We start from the raw sequence: 25,863 nt of genomic DNA, 5'->3' as shown, positions 1-25,863 counted from the left end.
TATTGTGATCCGTTTTCCCAACCACCTTCACACAAGTTAAACCTTTCCTGAATGGCGGTAATATTATTATATAAATCTTAAGATTTTTAATTTCAGTGCTTTTTGTTCCTCAAACAAAAAAACGGTTCTCTTGCTTTATTTCAGTGACATCAAACTTTCCATCAGTCAGCAACTCCAAACCTCTTCAAAGACCCTTGAGTGTCTTTTTTTGAGTGAAATGTCCCTTTAAGCTGTGGTGAGGTTGAGCTACGACTTGAACCGTGGGGCTCGTGGGGTTGGGGTTACCATTCCGCACTTAAAATGTAAAACTGAAGTTATCCTGTATTTTGTCTTGATGGCAAACCCATGAATACCAAAGCCAGCTAGAGGGCTGACACCGCCGCAGTCTGTCTTCAGGCTCCGTTTGTAGTGTAGTTGCGTGAGAAAAGTTTCAGGGCAACAGTGGAATTTTAAGACATTTCCCCAGTTTCACTTCTGCTGTGTGTTGCCCTTTTTTGGAAAAGCCGTCGCTTAAAAAGGGACATAAAAACCTGCCAGTCCCATAAACTCTCATGTGGCGCGTCTTAAACCTGAGAGACCGACCGGCTTTGTCTTGGTCACCAGACTGGTTTAGATCCCAGCTTGTCTTGAAGGGTCATTCATCAAGACCCCTCGCTGATGTACAGCTCCTCCTCCTCTTCTCTGTTCTAGCCTCATGTAACGTTGCCTATACCGCCAACTTCTGGCAGTATTCTGTAGCCGACTCTGACCGCCCCAAACCAGTCGATGGTGATCGGTGGACGAACCCTTAGCACCCCCGTGAAAGTGCGTGGAGTTGTTTTCACAGTCATGAAGGAATAACATCGCTCTCTGAGGTGCTTCTAGTCGTTTCTGGACAACAGATGAGGAAGGAAAAAAGTCGCATTGGCATCTGATTACTCGCATTAAATGGGAAAAATAGGCTCTTTTAACATCGGCCATTTTGTCATCGCAGGGTAGACACAGGTGTCATTGATTGAAGAGATTATGGTTCCATTCTGTTCAGGCCACTCAAGTGAACCAGCAAACCAGAACCCTGGCCCACCTCAACGGAACTTAATTATGTTATTTCCATCTCGTCGAAGAGTCTGCTCACTGCTGGTTTGGTCTCGTTAACGATAGTCGGCTCTCCAACACGCTTTGATGCTCCTTTTTAATTATCACATGAGAAAAGGTTTGTTAAACTCCCCTGTTTTTGAAGAAACGCTTGTTTGAGGGTTGTTTTTTGTCCTTTTCTGAGAAACAAGCACCTTTTTTCCCAATGAGCTTTGACGTAGCAAATCTTTAATTTGCGTGTGGACAAGCAGCTACCAGGCCAACACCAGCCACGACTGAAGAGCAGAGAATTCCTCAAAACCTCCTTCCACTTTTTGCTGACAAGGCAGCTTTTCTTCTACTGCCACATCGGTGCATACTTTTCCTAAAACGCCGTCCTCTGGCAGCGTCTCAAAGCCTATTTTAGTTGTATTAAACTTATTAATGAGAAACACACCTCGTAAACATTTACCAAAATAGAGAGAGGGTAGACAGGGCTGCCGAGAGAACAAGGCACTCAATCTCTGGTGATGTAAATGGTGATGTGTTTGGCTTCATCAAACCCTTGCGCACATCCCCTCTTTGCAGCACATCCACAGTTGGCTTGGAGTTCACGTGACAATTCAGTGGCAACACAACTAATAACAGAAGCGAAGAAAGTAGCAAACCTCTTGAAAAACACGTATGACGTCTCATTTTGAACCTGCAGTGCTTGACGGGGTAGAGAAATGTTTAGAAGTCCAGTTTGCTGTTTCTGGATATTACAGCCGGTGTGAGTGTGTGCTGGGTGATGAGGCCGGTTTGTTGTGGCGTCGTTTAAACAGCAGGCTGGCTGTTCAGATAGTCAGCTTACGTCCCAGCTCAGTAACTAAATGCTCTGAAGTGTCTGAGTCGTGAGTTCATGCCCCCGCCATGACCCAGAACATATTTACACACAAGATTCATGGGCTGGTATGCCTCTATATAAAGCCTGTGCTGGGTCTGACGTCAGAGCAGGAAGTTTACATTTGCTCTGTGGGGGACAAGGTTCCTGGGTCTGAGCTCTCAGGGGGGTTTGCTCCCTGTCAAAACACACTAAACTTCCATTTCCCCTGTTTGGATGGAGTTGGATGGAGGCGCAGGCCGGTGCCCAGACGCCGACTGAGCTCTCAGATTAGTGGCAGTGAATAGAGGGCGGAAGCAGGCCTGGGTTTTGAGCCGGGCTCTCTTGTGGGAACCTGCGCTGTAACTCTAATAGCAGTGTAATGGCCCTCGGTGTGTGTTGATGAGGATTACTGTCTGACACCCTAAGGGGCTAGCGTTGCAGGCAGGTCCTCATATGTGCGATGATGAAAATACTCAAAAATGCAGGCGTCCAGCGATTCATGATTGTATTCGCCCATCAGCTTAACTCCACATTCCATTGTAGATTTGGCTCCGAGGCGGATTAGTATTTCCTAGATGTCAACAAGCTGGGAATAAGCAGCATGAGATGTTTACATCTGTCAGCAGGTGTTCAGAGAGGAAATGGCAATGTACACTTTCTTCAACCCTCTCATTGTCTGTGCATTTCTTCAGTTTACTCTCTTAACCTCTTCGTGCTCACACAGGCTCGACCTGCTCGTAGCTAACAGGCATTAGCTTGCAGACGTTTGAGTAGTGACTAGCTGATGTGTTTGGGTCCAGGAGGCTTTCCTGCTCTGTCAGGAGAGCCTTTTGGTCCTCGTCAAGGTGAGCCGTAAACTCACGGTCGTCTTCGAATGTACCGTTGTTACAGGCAACCTGTGAGAGGGGGTTCGCCGCCATGGAGGAGTCCCATCAGAAGGTGATAGATGAGCTGCAGAGGAAGCACCAGAGAGAGCTGGAGAACCTGCAGGAGGAGAAAGAGAGGCTGCTGGAGGAGGAGACGGCCGCTACGATCGCTGGTAACTGACATGAAAATACAGTCAATCTGAAACTCGTGCTTCAGCCAGAAAGTCGTGTTTTACTTTCAAGTGCTCTGTAAGAAGTGTGTTGAGCTCAAAAAGATGTTTTTCCCTTCTGGACTTCTTTGTGCCTCCAGAATATTAAAGGTGCCTGCCAGGTGTATTTAGCTTGAAGCTAATAGAGACTGACGGCAAAACATCAGTTTGCAAACTCAAAGACATCGTCTGCTTTAATCCATGTCTTCTTTTTCCAGCCGTGTTCTCAGTAAACCATCAACACTTTGATTTGAGCTCAAAGCTCCCTCACTAGAACACCTCCAGCTACAACACAACCAGGCCTTAAGGTCTGATCCGGCTGGCATCAGACGGCCACCTTCAGGATTCCTTTTCAGAGTTCGGATGTGTCAGGATGGCCAGATTCACCGTATCCATCATGCACCTCGTGACCAGATGACCTGTTTACCATAGAGAATTGGCGAAGATTCAATGTGTCTCAACATTTAGGACAGCGGATAACAAAATTGACTCATCTAACCTGGTATCAAAGGGTTACTACACAAAGTTATAGAGGGTTGTTGTGTCTACTCTCTTAGCAATTGAAGCAATGAAAAACGCCCACCGGACAGAGCTGGAGAAGGAGCTGGACAAGGCTCGTAAGGCCAACAACAACGCCGAGAACGCAGACATGGAGGAGATTCGCCGGCAGCACGAGTAAGTTTTCACCGCCACAGTAGCAGCTTCGATCGCCAGGCCCATGATGGTAGAGGACTCCAGTTGAGGAGTTTTCTTCTTGGAGGGGGGGGAGAGACAAACAAGCCTCTGTGTCAGACTGTTTCAGAGATGATTTAAAGGACAAGCAGGAGAGTTTTGTTCCACTTCATGGTTCTACTGCCTGGCTTTGATGGAAGTGCTGATAAAGAAGTATCAGATTTGGCAGCCGTCACCCGTGACTCCTTGCTTATCCAGCGCAACGCTTCACTTGTCCTGATGTGTACAAGTGCAGGTGTTACACAATCCTCCGTTCATCTCTCAGCTTCTGTCCAACTTCATAAACTTCAAACTTGCACGTGCCTGGAAAAGAAAGATAACGTGTTCAACTGAACCGAAGCTTGAGCGTCTAGCCGCATCCGAACCGTGGCGGCGTCTGATTGTCCTCTCACCGTGATCTTGTGTTGTGTTTCAGGGAGGAGCTTTGTTCCTTCCAGCGGGAGATCGAGGTGTTGTCGGAGCAATATTCCCAGAAGTGCCTGGAAAACGCCCACCTGGCCCAGGCGCTGGAGGCCGAGAGGCAGGCCCTCAGGCAGTGTCAGAGAGAGAACCAGGAGCTGAACGCACACAACCAGGTGCACACACACACTTAGAACACAAAAGTGTGTCACTCACAAATGTTTATGACAGAGCACCGTGTTGTGATGCAGTAATTCTGAGCTTTTGTGGTATTTTTAGGAACTGAACAACCGTCTGGCAGCGGAGATCACCAAGATGCGTTCCATGACATCTGAGGACGGCGTCGGGGACACAAACACCACGATACAGGGAAAAGAGCTCTATGAGCTGGAAGTAAGGGTCCAATGAATTCTTAGTCGACTAAAAGGAGCATAAAAGTCCCTCAAATCAACTCATTCATGACAAGCAAGTCAAGGAGCAGCTGATGCTTCTCTGGCAGGTTGCTCAGGGTCGGCACCAACAGCAGTCTTCTGCTCTTTTCTAGGTGATGCTGCGGGTGAAGGAGTCTGAAGTCCAGTACTTAAAGCAGGAAATCAATTCCTTGAAAGATGAACTCCAAGCGGCCCAAAGAGTACGTATTGTTTGTCCTGTTAAGGTGACCTGACCAGTCGGCATCCTGCTGGCCGGGACATCCATGAGAGATACAGGCACACCCTCTTCCTGAACCGCCAAACAATGTCTTTTCAGGACAAGAAATATGCAACAGATAAGTACAAGGACATCTACACGGAGCTGAGTATCGTGAGGGCAAAAGCGGAGCGGGATCTGGGCCGGCTCCGAGACCAGCTGCAGCTGGCTCACGAGGCGCTTGGGGAGCCATCGCTGGAGGAGGTGGAGAGAGGAGGATATGGTAGGAACCTCCGCTCAGTCACACAGGACGACTCATGCACAAATGTTTCACCTGCTGTTATCAAGCACTGGTCAGCGCTCCTGATGCGGTCACCTCAGCCTGCTCACGGCAGCACGCCGTTTTATTGTTAGCATGATTACACCCTGGTTAGATTTCCACGTCTCCATGTTTCATTCACAACAAATGCTTCCCAAGCTGACTCTCTCCTCTGTTTGACCTCTTGACCCACGTTCCCCCCCAGATATCATGAAGTCCAAAAGCAACCCTGACATCCTCAAGATGGCAGCTGCTGCAGCCAAACGCTCAGAGCGCACCATGAGGTCAAAGGTGAGTTTCCTGTCCAGGGTGACATTGAGCCTTCATCCCACAAACATGTAACTCAGGAGTTATCATGGTAGTGCATCGAGTCTCGCTACCTCAGCAGGAGCAGACTCTGTAGTCCCGGCCACACATGTAAGATCTCCCGCCACGCTTATGTACCTTCCAAGTGACTTGCTGCCATCTACAGGTCACTTGCAGTGTTGCATGCTCACCGTTGCATCATCACAGGCAGTGACCCTGCTGAGCTGCATCTTGTCTCCCTGTCTTGTGACTCCATCAAAGCTGTGCTTGAGATTGTGATGCACAGTCTAACACACACCTGCCGGTGTGTCTTTCCCCCTTCTGTCCCCAGTCTGTGAGTCGAGACATGCCCTGGGACAGTTAGGGTTGCTGAGGACGGGTAGGCCTCCCTCCCCTCTCCTTTAGGTATGACACTCCCACGGGTGTTTGAGCACATGAAGTCACGCCTCACCATCAGAATACACGAGTGTATCACCACACAGTCACATGACGCCAGGGCGGGCAGGGTGTGTGTGTGACGTCACAGATCGTAATTCTAACTATTTAACCTGCGGGGTGGCACACGCGACACTTCCTATGTTCTTAGTTCATCCTCCTCCTTTGGGAGAGAGAGAGAGTTTGTGTGTGTGTGTGTGTGTGTGTGTGTGTGTGTGTGCGTGTGTGTGTGTTCCAGACTGCAGCGTTTTGGCCAGCACAAATTTTTAAACAGCACTGGGTTACATCTATTTATGCTCCTCCCACTTTCCTGAGCACCTTGAGTTGCTCTTCCAGCCTGTTGCATCGCTGGTGATGTCACATGAGAGCTGAGACTCACAAAACTCTGCTAACTCGTACTGAGCGTCATAAATAATACGCAGGATGTTGCACCACTCCTGCTGTCTCATCTGGGATGATTGGTTTAGATGAATGAAAAACAAAACAAAACATGACATCTCAAACACTGATTTCAGCATCGATCGTCATGGTGATAAAGGAAGCTTTGCAGGCCCAAATCATTCGGCTCAGCTGGTGAAGGGAGTGTGATTGTTGACCTCAGTATGTGGTGAGCTAGCTTGCTAAACACACCGACGAGGTGATCTACAGCGCCGCGCCGGGTCACCACAGTGGTTCAGTCTGCTCTCTTCACCTCGCGTCACAAACCCAGCCGTTACCACGGTGATGTGCGTCGTCAGAGTCGCTGCTCCTGTTGATGACAGGGATTTTTGACTTCAGTGACAACACTCACATTGTGGCAGGACCCGGAGTCCTTCAGACCCGACGGTCCCTCGCTTGGTTCTGTTGTGGTCTCGTGCAGGTTCTTAACTCACGTTTGCGTCATCGTTGAAGGTCAGAATGCTGACTGAAGACCAGTTAGCATGCTAGCTTTAGCTTCCTGACCACACTGATGTACTAATGAGCTCTTGACGCGTGATGAAGAAGCTCGTATTGTGTTTAGCTAGCTAGCTCGCCGTGCTACTAGTAGCGCCAGGCTGACACACATGCGTAGCTACACCTCCTACATGATTATAGACAAAATGATGGATGAGGAAAGTGGGAACTTTGCCTCAGAGAAATCACATTTGTTGCATTTCTACATTTCTATCCAATTGGACTTTAAGAAAATCAAAGATGTACATGTTTGTTTGAAATACTCTAAATTATTTATGGGGTGAGGTCCAAACTGCAGGTCAGCGCACAGACAGAAGCCTCAGGCAGCATCTTTGACTGGCGACCTGCAGGATCGCACGTTCATGAGTGTGTGATACTCACAGGCCTGCCAGTCATTGCTGTATCCACTCATCCTTCAGAACACACACACGAGCTCAGAGACTTTATCATGTTTCCACCATTGTTTGTTCATTCAAGTTTGATTGCAGGATTGTGATTTGGGGAAATTAAAAGTTCATCAGGCTTTGAAAGGGCGTGCTCACATTATCCTGCTGTTCCCATCAGTCCTAAAATAACTAAAATAATATTCATCACAATCGTTCCTGAGACAAATTCCTTCATTCTGATATTTATACACACCCGTGATCTCAGCTAGCTAATGTTAGCTACATGGCTAACACAAATGAATGAGGGGGAGGAACCCCAGAGGACCCAGGGGTCCAAATGACTTCATGACCCAATGACTGCAGGCATCATTGCTAGGCATCTGTTAGCCACTCAGCTAACGTTATCACACCTCCTGGTTCTGCTGGATCCCAGTAAAAAGTTTAGGTTGAGGTGTGTGTGAGTGTGAGAGGGAGAGAGTGCGTGCGTGCGGGCTCTGGTGGTTCATCTGGTGGAAAGAGATAACAAGAACCACGTGTGTTGAGTACCTAACGTGTGTGTGTGTCTGTGTGTGTCTGTGTCTCCGTCCCTGCAGAGTCTCAAGGAAGGTCTGACAGCTGAGCAGCGACTCCACCTGTTTGACAACAAAGACACCAAGGAGTTCTGAGCGTGGCGCCTCAGGTCCGCCCCCCCTGCTGCATGTTTAGAAGCCCACTACTATATTTTAGCTCGAATGACTTATTTAGTAACACGACACACTGGTCACCCAACACCCACCCTATATTATTAAAGGAAACATGGTATGAAGTTTGAATTTCATGTCTAGAATTTGCATTCCATGCACTTCAGTTAACTGTGACTTTTTTTTGTAATGTTGATTTTTTGCTGCCGTTGTCTTACTGTAAATATTGTTTTTAATGGAGCGTCTGTCATGCGTACACTAAAACTATGAGTGTGTAAGCTACTGTTTTAACTCCTAGACTGTTGCTCGCCGCAGGCATGAACGCGACGCGGAACGGCTCGACACAGCTACATTTCAGTAAGAGTCATACTTGCATCGGAACGAGTGCGGGCGTGCCCGTGAAGCGCCGCGCCGCACGGTTTATCATTCCGCCGCAGATGGACGCGTCGCCCGTCCGCTTTATCACACAAGCACCTTCCATGTTGCTTCTTCGCCCAACTCTAACTCAACATCATAGATGTTCTCCGGCGACAGCTGAGTGCTTATGGACGGGACTCCCGGACTAATTTAAATATATATATGAAAATTTATATAGTTTGTTTTTCTCGCCGCAGTCGTCGTTGGGGCGGCGTGAGTCGTTGGAGTTGGTTCTGTTTGTAGTCCTGTTCAGTGGCAGTCCCTTTGTATTTATTTAAAAGGTGGGATTTTTCTTTCACGTTCCCATCCCTCTGTACTCTATTATTGTAAATATAAAGCAAATATACACCAACTGATTACAGGTTTATTAGCAATAAATATTTTTGCACCCTTGCTGGCTGTTTGTGACTGACTGACTCGTGACGGCCCGGACGGGAATGAACATGAGGAACACGAGGAGGAAGACATTAGCATTCAGTTGCCAGACAGTTTAGATATGACCCGCTGTCTGTGAACGCACCGCTGCCTCCCTGAAGTCAACGTCACACCTCGCAGGAAGTGACCTCAGTAGCCACCATGTTTACTGTTCCACCTCAGGTCCAGAGTCGTAACGCCGCAGAGCCAAACGATCACATGATGGCATCTGTGACCTGCTTCCCTTGGCGTGTGAGCGTCAGTCACGATAGGTGATCCCAGCACTCATGACTCGGCCGCCATAGTGCGTCACCGCTGTTTGCATCTGCTGTGACCTTGACCTTTGACCCTGGAGCTCATTTCAGTTCATCCTCGGGTCTCAGTGAATGTTGGTGCAAATTAGAGGAAACTCACTGGAAGGCGACCGCTAACAAGTCGCTCCACCGCAAGCTGGAGTCAAGCCTCCGCCATCTTGGAGAGGAACCACTTCATCGTGATGCGTGGGATGATGGCGGCGTGGAGAAGCATTTTAAACGTTTCAGTTCAAATCGATTTTGGTGAATAAACTTTGGAGGTGGAGAATTTTCTTTTATTTATTTAAAATACTGAACATGGAGTGTGCATTTGTAAGAAGCATGGATTACTTTGGCATACAAATATGGCCGCAGCGCCTCCGCCCACCGCTCCATGTCCGCCTCCATCACTGCCTTCCTCCTGCTGGTCACTCGCAGCTCTCCACTTAAACCTGAATCCTCCCTGGGGTCAAGGCGTGATGACGCAGCTGAGTTTGGTGGTGGTGTTTTTTTTCCTAAAATTAGTTACTCAGCTATTTTGTCAATTTTAATGTGAACTTTGTCAAATGATCCCAAAAACAACAACAAAGCATAAACGTAGAAGCTGCTGAAGGCGGCACTTCCAAACTGTGGTGGTGGTTTTTTGAGACGACAAAAAGCCAGGAACTTTTTCACCTTGGAGGTCAGGAGTGACGCCTGCAGAGGTCAGAACAACACAGCAAACACAACAAATGAATGAAACTAAAACAAGGAAAACACTAAAACCCTTCGTGGGCCTCAAGTATTTGAACGTTTGAAGTAACGAAATATGAGGGTGCACGTTGGTCTCCGAGGTCGGGAACCCGTGCAACTGAAGCAGCAACACTTCTTCATTCCAGCAGAACACAGATTTATGAATGTATTCGTTCTGTGCCGTGTTCCTCACACGCGGACCCCGGAGAACTCCTGCTGGAGAACACCTTCGGTCCAGGTGAGGCGTGATGTGAGGTTTGAAAATCCCTGTAAACACTTCCACCTGTGCTGGGTGCCAGAGTGTGTGGTGTCTCTCTCTCTCTCTCTCTCACACACACACACACACGCACACAGTCAGGTCAGGAGTCAGAGCTGCAGCAGAACATAGGAAAAGAAAGAAGAACATTCGTACCTGAAGCTCCAGGTGGAACCGTCACGACTCGGCCAACCTTGTGATGTCATCGGATGGAGCCGCCCCAGAGAATCGCGGTCCGCGGACGTCCTACCAGGACTAGGTTGTGTTCTTGCAGGGTTCCATGAGTTCTTCAGATCAGTTAAAGGTCAGGTCAGGGTCATCGTTGGGGTCAGACGGCTCCTCTGATGTGATGATTGTGAGAACCGTGGAGAGAACGCCAGCGTCGGAGGCTTGAAGCTCGTGGTCATCTGTACCTGACGAGGAACTCGGATGATATTGTCCGTGGTGTCTGATGACGTCAGGACCTGTCAAGCCTTCCCGCAGGGTCTCGTACCCATCGCGCCCCTGAAGACGCTCTCAGCTGCTCCCCAGAGGCTCCGACCGTCCTCAGGACAGTTGGAACTCTTCGTAAAAACGGAGACATTTTGTTTTGGACACCTTGAAGTGTCATCTGTTCCGTCATCTATTGAACCCTCGAGAGCCCGAGCCAGACTCGGGGTCACATGATTGATACAAAGGCATTGTGGTGAGGCGGCTTTCCTCAGTGCTGGATGGGTTTGTCTCCCTCACCGCTGATGAAGGCGAGGGGCGGGTCTCCTTCTACCGGGAGGAGGACGCAGCTCTGGTCTTCTCCGGGCCGGGCTGATCATCGGGGACCAACGCCGCCCCTGCTGTGAGGGCTCGGAGGAATTTTTGGTGTTCGTTGGTGAAAATTGTTGTGTTTCTTCTGAATTGGTGATGTCACTCTGCTGGGATCCTGTTCCGTTTCCACTGAAACTTTGTTCTCAAGCAAACTTTCCCCTCATTTAAATCTGTACTCATGTTCCTGCGAGGAGGCTGCGACCTTTGACCTGTGATGACCGCGGTCTTTTCAGTTCACCTGTGAGTCCCTGTCCCTAAGTCATTCTAGAGATATCACGTTGCTCACAACATTCATGTCTGCAGGTTATCTGAGTACGTCTTCAACAGCATTTCCTGGGAGCTCGCTCCCACTCCCAGCCAATCAGGAGAGAGGATTCCACTCACGCACCTTCAGTCACACCTGTCTGAGTGCACCAGAGCGACTCAACTCTCGGGACCTTTACAGGATGGTTAAAGATTTTACATAAAAATATAAAATAATTTGTCATTACTTTGTTTTAAATGGGACGAAGCTCAGAGGCGTCCACAGTCAACAATGAATGAGCCTGACAGCGCACGGCACCACGTCTGCCGCATCGTTTTAAATGAGCATTGTTTTTAAATTGTATTGATGATTTATGGACAAGGGCGGCCCGGTGGAGCAGTGGTCCTCACAGTGGCCCCTCCAGCAAGAAGGTTGTGGGTGGAGCCCCGGCTGCAGCACGGGATCTCTCTGTGTGGAGTCTCCATGTTCTCCCTGTTCCTGCTGGGTTCTCTCTGGTACTCCAGCTTCCTCCACAGTCCAAAGACATCAAGAGGGGACCAGGTTAATCCAGACTCTAAATTGTCGCGGTCAGTTCGGTTCTGAGTTTCCAGGAGAACGTGATGTAATGATGTCATTGGAGCAACAGGGAGGTTCCCATCCCACATGGACTGTCAGACTCAAGTTCTGCATGTGAAGTTTTTGGATCGAGAGATTATTTTCCAGCTCAGCTGAATATCAGGCTCGCTAACATTTACATTTGTTATTTTTGTGTGTGTGTTTGTACCGGATTATTTGTTTTCACTTTTTTTTTTCAAATAAAAAAACAGGAGCCACTGAACTTGACTACTGCGTATTTTATTGTGAAGAGGCCAATCCGGAAATGTCACATTATGTTGTAAACTTGACGCCGCGGCTATCAGAGTAGTGTGTTCCCGGAAAGTGTGGGGACCTTAATTAATTTGGGGGCTTTCTCTGTTAGTGGTGTTGTTGGGGTTTGTCAGGAGATTCCGGTCGTGTTTGAGAGAGATGCGGGGCGGAACGCAACCTTAACTGGACCTCTTGGAACGCTGCGATCACTCCCGGCCGGGTAAGTTTTGATCAGCTGCTCGGCACAGCGCGTTACCTCCGCTCTGTCTTTGTTTCATCCAGTCGGGCCTTGCCCCCGTGGAGGTAACGCAGACCTGAACTCCATGATAAGTAATCCACATTTTAATAACACCGCGCGCAAGCTTGGATTTCAGGCATCATGTATGTGTGAAAGCACACGCATCAAACCGTTGAGGTCCCATCTTCAATTCGGAGGTAATGTTATTTACCAGATCATAAATATTGGCCGGAATTAAAGAGTCTTTAACGGCTTTGACCGTTGTTCTGGCAACAAAGTTCCCAACAGCCGCTCCATGCAGCGCCGACGAGTGCGCGTCTAGAAGCCATAAAAGTTGCCATTTCGTCGAAATAAAATCGTCCCTCGAGAAACAGACCTCGCCGAAATGACGGCTAGTGCTACTAACCCGCGTCCATTGTAAAGTCACGTTCCGTCGTTCTGGACTTTGTACCATCTTTCACAGTATTTAAAAGCTCTCAGACACGAGGGGAAGTTCAACGCGAGGGGACACGATCGGAGCGAAACCGGGCCTAGCCAGCTAGCTAGCTAGCGTTAGCTGTGGCTAGGCTAAGCTAACTCGTTAGCCTAACCTGTCAACATTGCAGGTAAATTATCAGTCGGTACCATGGGAAAGTACATTTATTCCCACCTACCGTCAGTCATTGTCATTAAAAACGCACAACAACAGTAATAATAATAATAATGGTGGAAACATTTCATAATTATCCTCTGCAGTGTTAATGAAATTCAAGCACGCGTCAGTTTCCTCTCGCCTGTCAGAAACGTAATGAGCTACCAGTAGTTAGCTTACGGTGTCGTCTCAAACACTAAAATAAATGTAACGACAAAAGAAGCCTTTTGAATCACGACTGAACAAAGTGATGACTCAAAAGTGCTCTTTGGAACTTTGGTCAAAAGTAGTTTGAGCTCCAGAAACTGTCAAGAGGCAGAGTTGGTGACTGATGGGAAGGAGGAAAAAAGACAGAGTCCAAACATTGGCGTTCAGGACTCCCTCCCAACGTACGCAGGGCAATAACTGAAGATGGTGGTGTTGTTGTTTTCTCCACTTGTAGTTGCTATGGAGCAACCACCTGGGAGCCTGGATGACATACAGCCTGAAGACCTCTCCGCCTCCAGCATCCCCACTGTGATTGACCTGACCAGGAAAGGCGATTTGAACGCCACCTCTCTTGACGCCCTGCAGGTGATCAAGAGCCCTGGCTGGTACCCAAACTCAGAGACCAGCAGCCCTGGTTTACCCTCCTCAGAGGCCGACTCCTCGGATGTCACACTCCAATCAGCGGATCAAATTCAACCAGACAATGCCTTTTCCCACACTACAGTCACCCTCTCCTACGTGAGCAGGTCTCATGTTTACCCCGCTCCCAACTCTCTGTCTGGACACTCGCCACTGTACGGTGTCCCGCCTATCAACAAGTTCTCCCTCCGCTCTCCGTGTGAGGCTGAGGAAGGGCTTGGGGAGTCTGGCTACGCCCTGAACCAGCATTACTTTGAGCATGTTGACGGGCCCGTGGACCTCGCCACCCAGACAGAACTGTTTCATTCATCAGCTCAGGCTCAGGTAGTGCTGGAGAGTGATGGAGCGTGTCTACCACAGCAGCCTTGTGAGTTTAACGGAGGAGGACTTTCTAGTGACGGCGACACACCTCTACAAGTTAGAGAGGAGTACAGCCTTTCTCAGGAGACAGAAAACAGCGGTGAGCCGGAGAATTGTCAAGGGGACAGCTGGTCCAGTTCAGGGGTGTGTGCTGAATCCTCACCGGAGACACTCACGTCTGTCACAGGGAAGGATGAGAGTAGCGGGGTCTCTGAGGTGTTCTTTGTCATGTCCAAGAACCAGGAGCCAGTGGTCATCCCAGATAACATGGGTGCCAGGGAGCTGTGCTCGCTGAACAGGCAGTACAGAAGCCCCCTGGAGGACCCCGTCTCCCCGTCCGCTACCTCACTGGACGATGTGGAGGATGTGTTCGTCCTGCCTCAGGCCTCCAGCTCACCCAGCGGCGACAACTCTTTACCCGAGGCAGCTGATGAGGTTGCATGGGATGGCTCAAGTACCGAGAAGGCCGTGCAGCTCAACTCTGGCACCAACAGTACCACCAGGTTAGATTCATGCCATGAAAATATGCAACCTGTCCAGAGACGCAAGGCGGTGTTGGAGCCTTTGATTGACTTGACAAATGACGGTTGTTTGTCGGACGTTTCAGAAGAAAAAACTGTCATTCCTCACTTGAACGGGAGTGCCAGCGCACTACAGAGAACTTTTAGAGAAAAGAAACTGCCTGTGCGTCCCGGCAGAGGGAGGCGTTTAGAAGCTATAGTTATGAACATAAATTCAAGCAGGTATAAAGTGTCAGGATGCATACGCACCAGTAAGAACGCAAAGGCTTCCCTAACGACAGCTCGCAACTCTAACCTAGCAAGTCCGAAGAGGAAGGACGGCCTGTCAGAAAGTAAAGGAAGACGAAGAGCAAAGGCATCGTTCTCAGCGAAAACAATAAAACAAAGAACTTCACTAAAACGAGGTAAAACCAATAGCATTAACACTGACAGTTGCAAAGAATCTACCTCTGATTCTGAAATTAATCATTCTCAAAGGTCACATAGCAGCATGCCCCCAAAAAGCCCTCAGGTTGCTCTGCACGAGAGGTCAAAGAGCAAACTCCAGCGTAGACGCACGTCACAAATTAGCCCCACCGAGGCAAAGAGGAAACCCTCTCCGGCCTCAAGTCCTCAGTTAGCTGTGTGCAAAAAATCCAAGAAGGAGCCAGAGCATCCCTCTCGCCCTGACCCCTCTCTGGAAATACATGTGGCCAGATTTTCCTCACCACCACCACCCAAAAAATCCCCAAAGAAAAGCCCAGGCTCAGCCAAAGGCAAAGCTGCAGGTCGGAAAACGTCTCCTGCTGCCAAGACAAAGGCTGCCCGCACTCCCAAGAGGAGGCGAAAGAAACACAAACGGAGCCAGTCTACCTCCATGTTTTCTCCCAAGGAGCCGGAGATCAAGCTGAAGTACGTCCACTACAAGGAGGAGAAGAGGGACTTGAAGTTGGACAGTTTCTCCCCCTTCATCCGTGTGGAGCACCAGCAGTCATCGCCGTCACTGTGTACCGTCTTCAACTACCCCGAGGAGGTGAGGACGCAACGCAAAAAGGGCCAGCAGCAGCAGGGTCACCCCGGTGGCTTTATTTCTGCTGCTGTTCCCAGCACGTCCTGTCTCCAGCTGGGCCGGCTGTCCACCCACAGCCAGCACCAGCGCACGCTTGTCTGCTGTCTCTGTGGGCTGTCAGCCAATGCCATGGACCTGGGGGACCTCCACGGGCCCTACTTCCCTGAGGGGTACCGGCGCGTTCCAAGCAACAAAGCCCCAGCCTGCACCTCAGGCCTCAAAGAGGACAAGGATGACTACAGTGATTCAGATTCTTCGTCCTGCAGCATCAGGGGCAGAGGGAGGAAGTGTGCAGTTCCACCCACATCGTGGCCTCTGAGGCCTCCGCTGAAGAAAAAGGGCCCCCCACGGTGCCAGCAGTGGACCAGTGACAACGCTGGCAGCCCTGCGGCAAAGCGGGCTCGGTCGGAAACGTGGACTGCAGATGCAGAGGACTGGTACAGCCCCCCTGTGGTGCCCCTGGAGCCCTGTGAGTACTGGCTCCATGAAGACTGTGGTATCTGGTCGGCAGGCGTGTTCCTGGTGAAGGGCAAAGTCTACGGATTGGAAGAGGCGGTGAAGGTGGCCCAGGAGACGGTAAATCTGCACCACAAGAGTGTCATTTGAATGTCTTGTTACACAGTGTTGATGAAGAGGCTGATGGAGCGACCACACGGCAGTCAGAACGCTTGCGCAGGCCGGCGTCTCGCTCGTGTCCTGGGCTGTAGGCGACTGTCATTCTCTGATGTCTGCGGTTTCCTTCTGTAGTAAACATGAATGAAACCACAGCAGGTAGAAACGTAGGCCGTATCACAGAGTGGACGCAGCTTGTTGGTCTGTAGCGTGAAGCTGGTGAACCTGCGTTCTTCCTGAAGACCAGCGGAGGGGGGGGGGGGCAGGATTGGTCCTCTTGTATTGACTTAATTTTGCCATTCCCACAATAACAAGCTAGGCAGGCTAGCCTTAGCACTACTGAGCACCACTCTAGTCCATCTCCTCCAGCCAGTTATCATATACAACCGTAGACTCGTGATTTGCGAGAGGCTCCGCCCTGGCGTTCTCCCCTTGTGGCTCTACTATGGTGAATCAGTTGTTTTGATCGTCACGCGGTTCAACTATTTATGCACATAGTTAGCTGGCCATAACTAGCTGCCTCTGGTGCTCATGCACAGTACGTGTCCTGTCAGCAGGGTGGGAGTGTTGCCACTTTCAAAAACCTCATCTGCTGTGAACCACATTTACAGGGCAGGGATGAGTGGAACTGGCACTGTGAGAGCCGGAAGGCTCGGCATGCTGGTTTCTATACAAACATGATTCACCGACGGTCTCGTCTCACAGTCCATCACCAGACACACGCGAGCTGTCTCTCACCTGATGTCATGGTGAGTCCGTCAATCGCTTGTCACCGTGGCTGTGAAAGGGTTATTCTCACCGCAGTGCAGCTGCTGCTGTGAAAGTGATGACAAAGTATTTATATTTGGTCCCGCAACAGAAGGCTGGGGAGGGAGGCAGGACCTGCCGTCACAGGTGGAGGAGTGATGAGCTGATCAGCTGAGTACGGCGTGTTTGACTGTTATAAAAACACACAACAAAGTATCTTCGCTGAATGTTGGTGGGTGGCTGAAGTTGAGCCAGAGATATTTGTAGGTGAGAATCTGTTGCTTCCATCAGTCAATCTGGGATGTTGTTCTTTTGAGCGTGTAGAAATATTTTCAGTTCCTACTGACACTGGAGTGGTGGCTCTGTGAAAAGAGACAGGAAGTTCTTGCTCCTGGCAACGCTGACATGACCCTCGATGCTACGACTCCTTTACGTCTGAGGCGCGGCTCAGAGTTTAAAGGAACAGGCCAACAAACGTAGTCGAAGTCCCAGAGCCAGAATTGAAGATCTCTGTGTGAGAGTTGGAGAGCTGAGACCCATGCAGATTAGCTGGCTGCTGGTTAGCTGAGCAAACCACAGTCAAAGGTCATCAACTGTCATGACTGGCTAGTTAGTAGTTCCTCTGAAGCAGTTTGGGGTTAAGGGCCTCGTTCCCCTTAGCGAACCTCTGCGGTGGTAATGAGGAACATCTGTTGCTCTTTCAATTTCCCAGCTCGCTTTTACAGGCGATTCCAACCTCCAAGTCACCACATTCTTAAGAGATGATGTCATAATTAACAACATGATGGCAAAGATTAAGTACTGGTCTGGAAGAACTGTAAGCTTGTAGGGACATCCCAAACCAGTTGTCCGTACTTTCCACACACACCAGTGCAGGTTCTGACCGGTGCTGCTTGTTGCTCTCTTCACTCTCCACTGCACATCCATCAGTGAAATGTGGTGTGTGAGTGTCAACGTTTATTTGGGTCCTGCTGCTCCCAGCGACTGAGTTCAGACACTGAGGTGGAAAAAACGACAGGTTTGCTTTTCTCAGATGCCAAGAATCAGGAGAAAAGCAGGGTGGGATCGAACATGACAAACGCTTCTGGCAGCAGGTCTGCTCAGATCCCACTAACGAAGCCGGCGGCAGGTCAGTCGGGGACTCACTGTGTGTGTGTGTGTGTGTGTGTGTGTGTGTGTGTGTGTGTGTGTGTGTTCTGAGCTAAAGAGAGAGGAAGCTTGACTCTGAAACCAGCTAGTGTGGCGTCATGAGCCGACTGCTGCTTCAGTTTCAGGATCAGCCTCAGGAGTCCTCATCTCCCCTCTTCAAAGAATCAAGTCCTGCTACGTTGGAGTCATCCTGGCTCTACGAGCGAAGCAGAACCTTGACTGTCAGGGAAGTTGGAAGGATTTAGACAGATTCAAACTTTTGGGAAGAGAAGTGTTTCACTCTGATGCTGCACCACAGCTGTTGAGCCCAGCTCTTCTCCTCCCTCCTCACTCATAGCCCAGCTCTTCTCACCCCTCACTCATAGCCCAGCTCTTCTCCTCACCCCTCACTCATAGCCCAGCTCTTCTCCTCACCCCTCACTCATAGCCCAGCTCTTCTCCTCACCCCTCACTCATAGCCCAGCTCTTCTCCTCACCCCTCACTCATAGCCCAGCTCTTCTCCTCACCCCTCACTCATAGCCCAGCTCTTCTCACCCCTCACTCATAGCCCAGCTCTTCTCCTCACCCCTCACTCATAGCCCAGCTCTTCTCCTCCCTCCTCACTCATAGCCCAGCTCTTCTCCTCACCCCTCACTCATAGCCCAGCTCTTCTCCTCCCCCCTCACTCATAGCCCAGCTCTTCTCCTCACCCCTCACTCATAGCCCAGCTCTTCTCCTCCCTCCTCACTCATAGCCCAGCTCTTCTCCTCCCCCCTCACTCATAGCCCAGCTCTTCTCCTCACCCCTCACTCATAGCCCAGCTCTTCTCCTCCCTCCTCACTCATAGCCCAGCTCTTCTCCTCACCCATAGCCCAGCTCTTCTCCTCACCCCTCACTCATAGCCCAGCTCTTCTCCTCACCCCTCACTCATAGCCCAGCTCTTCTCCTCACCCCTCACTCATAGCCCAGCTCTTCTCCTCCCCCCCACTCATAGAGCCCAGTGGTGCAGTCACAAGTGCTTTAGATTCAGATCTCTTACAAGGCGGTGAACGTAAACCGGTGGTGTACCATGTTGCAGTGGGCTCACGGTCCACTGCAGGCTATAGAATCTAGATCAGCACTGGCTCCAGATCCCATCTCTGAAAGAGAATATGAAGGAGTTAGGCCCCGCCTCCAGGCCGCTATCCTCTTCTCTTCATAGGTCCATGTTGGACCAAGCCAGTGAGGGACAGCTGAGTTCCATGTAGCTGCTCCAGTTTCAGGGTCCAGGACATGAATGCTTGTGCTGAATGAAGGTTGCACTGCTGATCAGAGGTTCTCAGGAAGGACAAATCAGTGTAAAATGACACTCAGGAGTGGCAAACCTCTTGGAAATTCCAGGCCACAGACGCCGACTCCATATTGTCCTCTGTCTGACCTTCAGGGACTTGTCTGTCTTTTGTCTTTTTAGATTTGCTCCGCCTGCTGTGACGCTGGTGCTACGCTGGGCTGCTTTTTCAAAGGCTGTCCCAACAAATACCACTACAGGTGCGCTCTGGAGTCAGGTACGTCTCACACACACAAGCACAATTACTGCTCCACCCCTCCTGTGTAGATTTAAACATGAGCTTCTTTCTGGGAAGAACCCTCTTCCTCATCGTAGGAGCCACAAAGAAGATGGCGACCGTGCTGCATCAGGGACCTGAGGCCCACAGAGACCGGCTGACTGCTTGTTAGCTTAGCACAGTGAATGGTAGTTGATGGGAAGTGGACGAGCTAGTCAGCTGGTCTCTGTGGGTCTCTGATGCTGCTCAGAGCAGGCGAGGCTGCCTGGCTCTGGGGAGGCGCGCGTGTTTCCTGTGTTCTTTAATGGTGTGAGGTGAACATGTTGGAGTATTGACGTGATACCAAACTCAACTTTAAAAGTTCCTGGCTCGTACACACTCTCCGTTCAACCGTTGAAACTCTCACCGTGTTATCAAGAGCTAAAATGTTTCACAGCGTTTTAGTGACCTCATCAGTGTGTCACATGACTACCCAGAGTGCAGAGCCGTGGTTTTTTTTCAGACCAGAGGAAAACATCTGAACGGCTCTGTGGTACTGATTCATCTCCATAATTACATGACTGGCATCAAAATGTGACCCCAAGCCTGGTGCCTCTCACTGAGGACACATCTGAGGCAGCCGAAGAGCCGGGGTTCTGCTCCCTGCTTCAGCTAGGAGTGATGCTTCACCCAAGAAGAGAACTTTGCCTGTCAGTTACTCACAAAGACATTACTGAGCTAAGTACTCGTGGCCTCCTCATGCATCCTGGAGTCACAGAGACGGAAATACAGGAGAGAAGTGAGAGAGAGTGAGCTCAGCACACCTGTGAGGTCTCAGGCGCGAGTCCCAGTTTGTCTCAGCAGGAACGCAGGACGGTGCGTTCACTGACACACCCGTCCATCTGAGAGGCAGACCATCTTAATCAGCTCAACTAGCAACTGAAAAAAAAACAAACACCCAAGACTGTGTGTGTGTGTGTGTGTGTGTGTGTCCATGCATGCTTCTGGCTGAGTCCTCCTGGCCAGTGTGTTGGCTCAGGCTGCTCCTGCGTGTGTGGGCAGGTGAACCTTCTTCAGCTGCTCTTGTCTTCTCCTCCCAGCAGACTGCGTCCTCATCGAGGAGAATTTCTCCATGAAGTGTAAAAAGCACAAGGTGAGCAGGAGCACCGCTGACGACAAGTTGATCTGCTGCTGGAAACCTGTCATGGAAACTGTATGAAGGTGTTGATGACTCTGACTTTCCCCAGAACAAGACATTCAAAGCCCCTGCAGGGAAACAGCGGGCCGACAGGTGACGAGTCGCTGGCATCTCGGGGGGTGAGTGAACGACCTCGGTGGTAGCGGCTCTGGCGCCGGGATTAAAGTGACACTTCACCCACAGTCGTCATGCAAATATTCATTAACGGGTGTTTTGACCTCAACCAGGCAGTTTCCTCTCCTGTTGTTCTTTGTGACTCCAAAGTGTAGAAAGAACCAGCCACGTATGTGTAGCAGCTCAGGCAGCAGCAATCAATCAATCAATCAATCCTCATTTTGACAGATGTTCTTTCTTTGTGTTGTCACCCAGATGTGCACCACCACCCGGCGGGGGCCCTTGTCCCCTGCCCCCCCCCCGGCGACTCTAGACTGTGGACCAGGACTCCTCTGGCTGACAGCTAGCACCCGTGAACCTTAACCCCCCACTCTGCTCGCCAACTGCACTGTTACCCCCCCCCAACTCATCTGCCTTCCCTAACATGCTGATGTTGTCCTTTTGTGTTCTCATGTCGTAGTTATTTATATGGAATTTTTTTGTTTGCCTGGATAAAATATGAATAACAATCAAAGATATTTAAAACATTTTAAGATTTTGTAAGATGATATTTGGTTTTATTTATTCCCGGAGCCTCTGCTTGGCTCCGTTAGCATTTGTCAAAGAGGTGTGAGTGTGTGTTAATTAAGTTATTGGTAAATTAGAGATAAACCGGCCACGTGGATGCTGGTTCTATAACAAACAGGGAAAAAGGGCTGGGGCGTGGCAGTTTTCCTCTCAGAACAAGGTACCTGGCGGCGTTCGACCCCCAGGAGTCTGAACCGTAGCCTTGTGACAGCTGATGCTGCTGAAGGAACTGAACAGTGAGTTTGAATGTATTCCTCCCGGGCCGGGGGGTTCAGCAGGAAGCACCTCAGGCGCACGGAGCCGCCACCAACTGAGTTTTTCTTTATTTTTCGAACAAGTTCAATCTCATGGCCTCAAACGGCTACAATCAGGGGACAGATCGGATCTTGTGGCTTAAAAAAAAAAAAAATCAAAAAGCTTCTCTGCCTACAAACATGGCAGCTCCAGGACTCTGGAGTAAACTGAGCATGCCGGCTACAGCTGCAGTATTAGTCCCTAGATACCCTCCGCCATCATCATCATCACCATCATCACCACTGTGTTTGCCTCGGGCTCTCGCAGTTCTTTCACAGGACGTCCTGTAGACATCCGCATGAGACCATGTGACTTTTATTTGGCTTTAAGCACTTTGGCCTCCAGCTGAGTTTGATCAAATGAGTTATGAACCATCAAAGTTTTTTCGGACTTCCCCTCAAATTGTTTCCTGGAGTTTCTCAGTTGGGTTTTGGTACAGAATTCACAGCAAGGCTCCTGGTCTTTCTGCCTCCTGACTGAAGGAGGCGGATGTAAGCGTGGTGCTGGAGTCGCCGTGTAGTTCTGGTCCGCTGAGCTGCTGCTCAGTTGTCCAGCATGAGCTTCCTCTGGAACCTCCTGAAGAGACCCTACCTGACACCTTCTGACTAGCTTGCTTTGCCAAGGCAAATCAGTGGATGTACATGACATCATCGTCAACTTCCTGATGACTGAAGGCAGCTTGCATGCACTTTCCTGCTGCAGACTTTATTATTATCAGTGGGGGGGTGGGGGGGTCCTTCCACACGGCCACTGAGATTAGCGCCTGGTGTGGAGGTCGGGACTTCGGTTGAGCTGTTCCAGACGAGTCTAACTGATCAGTGTTAGTGACGTCCCTGTGTAATGCGGCATTGCGCCTTTAGGGGCAGCGTTGAGCTGTCTGAGAGCAGTGATTGAGCTCTTTGTGTCTGACCACCAGCAGCAGAACACTCACACACACACACTCACACACACACACTTAATCCTCTCATCCTTCAACAGCTCGTCTCATTCATTGTGCCATTTTTCTTGTCCTTTTCATTTTCTGTTGCAGTGAAATTTGAGGCGTCAAACAACAGTGAGTCTGCAATCGTCTTGTTTTGCGTTGCACCAAATACAGGTTTTAAAATCTGCTCTGTTCTTGCGAACTGTTTGGATTTTTTTCTAATATGTTGTCTGTGTTAATCTCAGGGGTGAAATCTCAGATATTCGAATGATTTGATTTTTACGTTGAGATTGTTTATTTAATCCCATCTGTTAATCCCACGTTGACTGGAGCAGTGATGCATGTCGCAGGATGTGGTCACGGGCGCCGTCTGTCCCGGTACATTCCAGAACCTCCTCCACGTGTCGGTCAGCGCGGTGGTTCAGGTTGAACGTTGGACGATGGCTACCAACTCCTGCCACTTTTCCATTGTCCTTATTTTATGGCAACGTTTTGTACCACCTCGCTCTCCCCTGGGAGCATTGAGGGGACGCCATGTCAAAAATAAATATTTTGTTCAACATTGTGCTCTTCTGGAAGGAGTGTGTGTTCTCTTACATGTTGCATACGGAAGCCACAACAGGCCAATAGTGTAGTTACCTTTCTTTTTTTTAATCTCAAGTTAAAACTCCATCATGGTTTGATTGAGCTTGTTAGCATGAGCTTGCGAAGTTATTAGATGATTAACTCAAGGTAACGAGTTTAATAATGGTAACGTTGGAAAAGTCATCGCAAGTACAGAGCACATAAAGACATTTCATTTATTTTTCTCAGTGTTTAACTTGATAAATCTTATGACTAATTTTCAGAAAGACCACGTTCGTGTGGTGTATTATCATGATTACATTTAATGTTGCACTAATTAATATTGCGAGGGCGGCGTGGCTCAGAGGTAGAGAGGCAGTCTAACAACCGAAGGGTCACTGGTTACATCCCCACTTCCCCGGTGACCAAGTCCAAGTGTCCTTGAGCAAGATACTGAACCCCTGATTGCTCCTGATGGCCCTGCGGTGGACTGGTGACCCGTCCAGGGTGAACCCGCCTCTCACCCAATGTCAGCTGGGAAAGGCTCCACTCCCCCGAGACTCCTAACTGATAAGCAGTACAGAAAATGGACGGATAAGTAATATCGTCATGGTAACAGTGGAGCGAAAGTCAATATGAAAGCAGTTACTGCAGTTGTGTAAAATCCACATTCAATAGGTCCTTTCTCCTTTTTTTTTCTTGTGTTTTACAACAGGGCTTTGCAGTGACAGGGATGGAAGCTGCTAGCGTGCTAATGTGGCTAAACGGATTTAAGTGGCATGTTTAGGTCCACGAGGGCGTCACATGTAAGCGTGTTTCAGCGTGCTGCCTGTGCCTGTCCGTGTTTCTCAGCATCAACACTTCCATGGAGGTTTTTAGTTAGCAAACAGCCATCAATGTTCTTCTTTGCCTGTGTCTTCTTACAATTGAGTCTTAGCCACTGAAGCGAGTTGGTTAGCACTGATAGTGCTGTGTATCTAAATAAATTAGTGTATCATTGATGAGCAGGATTTAATTCACAAGTTAAGTGACACTGTGGTTCCAGCTAGCAGGGGCTAGCTTGCTAAATTTGATAGCTAACAAGACAGGGAGGGGGCGTGGCTTGGTGAGACGAATTTTTAAAATTCTGTCTTAAAATAAGAGATGATTTTACAAATATATTTTTAAAGAGGCTGCACGGTGGTGCAGTGGTCAGCACTGTGGCCTCACAGCAAGAAGGTCCCTCGTTCGAGTCCCAGCTCGGGCACAGGATCTTTCTGTGTGGAGTCTCCATGTTCTCCCTGTTCCTGTGTGGGTTCTCTCTGGTACTCCGGCTTCCTCCCACAGTCCAAAGACATCAAGAGGGGACGAGGCTGATTGATACTCTAAATTGACCGTAGGTGTGACTGTGAGTGTGAATGGTTGTTCGTCTCTGTATGTTGGTCCTGTGATGGACTGGTGACCTGTCCAGGGTGAACCCCGCCTCTCGCCCGGAGCCGCTGGGACAGGCTCCACCCCCGCGACCCTTAACAGGAACAAGCAGAAGACAATGGATGGATGTATGGATGGATTCTTTAAGAGCAAAGAATTGGAAAGAAGCCCTAACATTTCATGATAACTTAAATCATTAAACTATTCCACAGTTCAATTATTGCACAGTTCACTTTTTCAAAGTGGGATGTAATAAAATCTTGTTTTTATTGTGCTGCTGTGAATACGCCACATCAGATGAGTGAAGGCCTTCTATCCTGGGATGGAGCAGCAGAGCCGGAGCTGATAATATAGAAGCTTCTGGACGCACAAACACACCATCATCCCCTGCTCTGTTAATAATGGCAGCGGAGTCCTGGGAAATAAAAGGCAGAGACGTAAAAGCAAGATCAGTCCAGCAAGGACGGCCATGTTATTGACTACATCTCAGTGTGCAGGAGGACGCGCGTATTGACAGGGACGCATCCACATGAAAGAATTCCAGTGGTTCTACTCACTCAAACTCGTGATGCTTCGAAAGACGACGCAAGACAGGGCGGCGCGGCAACTGCACGACAACGTGTGTGTCCGCTCTGGATGAGGTGGGACGGTAACGTGACTGACTCAGATTATTGGGAGGAAGAAAAGGTTAAACGGCTCGTGGTGAAAACACGAAACACTTCATCTCGAGTTGACTCATCTTTGCTGCAGGCGCGGGCCTCCTCAGACGCGTCGGACCTGAAACGAAAGCCTCAAACGCTAAACACCAAAATATCCATCTTTCACTTCACTTCTTCCCTCATAAGTTTGCTACTCTTGAATAACTACATTATATAGTACAATGACTACTGAGAGCAGTATTTTGGTTTGGTAGTTTGGTTTCGCACGTGTGGCTCACTGCAGGAAACCTTTAGAGGGTTTTCAATGCTAAAAAAAAATGTAAAGCAAGCAAAAACATAAGAATATATCAGACCTGAGTAAATACTGCACACACAGATTTTGTGTAAAAATGTTACTTCACCCAAAGAGTGTATTTGGTCTTCCAAGTACTCAAAAATAGCTGCGTCGTGTCTTGTCGTGACTCCAGAATGCAGGAAGAGCCAGCCACGTATAGTTAGCTTTGACTACTTTAAATATTATTTCCTTTAAAAAAAGAAATATTGAAGCCTCGTCTGAACCCGCGCCCCTCGGTGTACCAAGCTGCTCCTAACGCCACTCAGCCGAAGGGTCGACAGTGGGTTCTCATGGGTCCACAGACAAACAAAATTCACACACTCGTGTATTCAAAATGTGTGGATTGGTGATTTGAAGTCATTCATTTCCAACTTGTTTCAGTTTTGCAGTTTCGGGGACGCCGTGCGGGCCTCCCCGATCGCTGACGTCAAGTCCAGTTAGGGTCGTTTCAACCAAGAGCTTGTTTGGAATTTTTTTTTTAATTTTTTCATTAAGAAGTAACTGAGACATTCATGTCCAAACCAAGAGCCA

The 25,863-nt window shown here is 49.3% G+C and overlaps 2 protein-coding genes across 7 annotated transcripts in view; both read left to right on the top strand.

The window, feature by feature from the left end:
- Positions 1-8,620, top strand: part of mpripb (myosin phosphatase Rho interacting protein b) — a 52,759-nt gene extending 44,139 nt beyond the window's left edge. For 4 of the 5 annotated variants that reach the window (XM_086196324.1, XM_086196322.1, XM_086196327.1 and 1 more), the window contains 8 exons: positions 2,810-2,957; positions 3,551-3,668; positions 4,141-4,300; positions 4,404-4,517; positions 4,669-4,755; positions 4,872-5,034; positions 5,276-5,361; positions 7,724-8,620. In XM_086196324.1, the coding sequence (XP_086052450.1) occupies positions 2,810-2,957; positions 3,551-3,668; positions 4,141-4,300; positions 4,404-4,517; positions 4,669-4,755; positions 4,872-5,034; positions 5,276-5,361; positions 7,724-7,795 (948 nt within the window). In that variant the 3' untranslated portion in view covers positions 7,796-8,620. Of the gene's footprint in view, positions 1-2,809; positions 2,958-3,550; positions 3,669-4,140; positions 4,301-4,403; positions 4,518-4,668; positions 4,756-4,871; positions 5,035-5,275; positions 5,362-5,707; positions 5,782-7,723 lie in introns of all 5 variants that reach the window. The other variant, XM_086196323.1, reaches the window with a different exon arrangement.
- Positions 8,621-11,858: 3,238 nt separating this feature from the next.
- On the top strand, positions 11,859-23,006 carry LOC147239236 (uncharacterized). 2 transcript variants are annotated; one of them, XM_086195754.1, is made up of 6 exons: positions 11,859-12,054; positions 13,146-15,835; positions 19,198-19,291; positions 20,371-20,423; positions 20,518-20,587; positions 20,838-23,006. In XM_086195754.1, exons 2-5 carry the CDS (start codon positions 13,151-13,153, stop codon positions 20,563-20,565), a joined length of 2,880 nt encoding a protein of 959 aa, XP_086051880.1. In that variant the 5' UTR covers positions 11,859-12,054; positions 13,146-13,150; the 3' UTR covers positions 20,566-20,587; positions 20,838-23,006. The 2 variants fall into 2 exon arrangements, with proteins under 2 accessions (XP_086051880.1, XP_086051881.1); XM_086195755.1 differs by having other exon boundaries at positions 20,374-20,423; positions 20,838-23,004.
- Positions 23,007-25,863: the final 2,857 nt, after the last annotated feature.

The sequence above is a fragment of the Aulostomus chinensis genome, chromosome 23, assembly GCF_037954235.1.
Source record: "Aulostomus chinensis isolate RoL2024-O1b breed Wild chromosome 23, RoL_Achi_v1.0, whole genome shotgun sequence".
NCBI lineage: Eukaryota > Metazoa > Chordata > Actinopteri > Syngnathiformes > Aulostomidae > Aulostomus > Aulostomus chinensis.
This window is presented reverse-complemented; position numbering and strand designations above follow the sequence as displayed.

What these genes read in the sequence shown, in the direction of transcription:
- LOC147239236 (XM_086195754.1), top strand. Translation starts at nt 13,151, where the DNA reads ATGGAGCAACCACCTGGGAGCCTGGATGACATACAGCCTGAAGACCTC. An exon ending in TGAAGGTGGCCCAGGAGACG is followed by an intron (nt 15,836 to 19,197) that starts GTAAATCTGCAC and finishes TTGTCTTTTTAG; the next exon opens with ATTTGCTCCGCCTGCTGTGA. An exon ending in CAGGTGCGCTCTGGAGTCAG is followed by an intron (nt 19,292 to 20,370) that starts GTACGTCTCACA and finishes TTCTCCTCCCAG; the next exon opens with CAGACTGCGTCCTCATCGAG.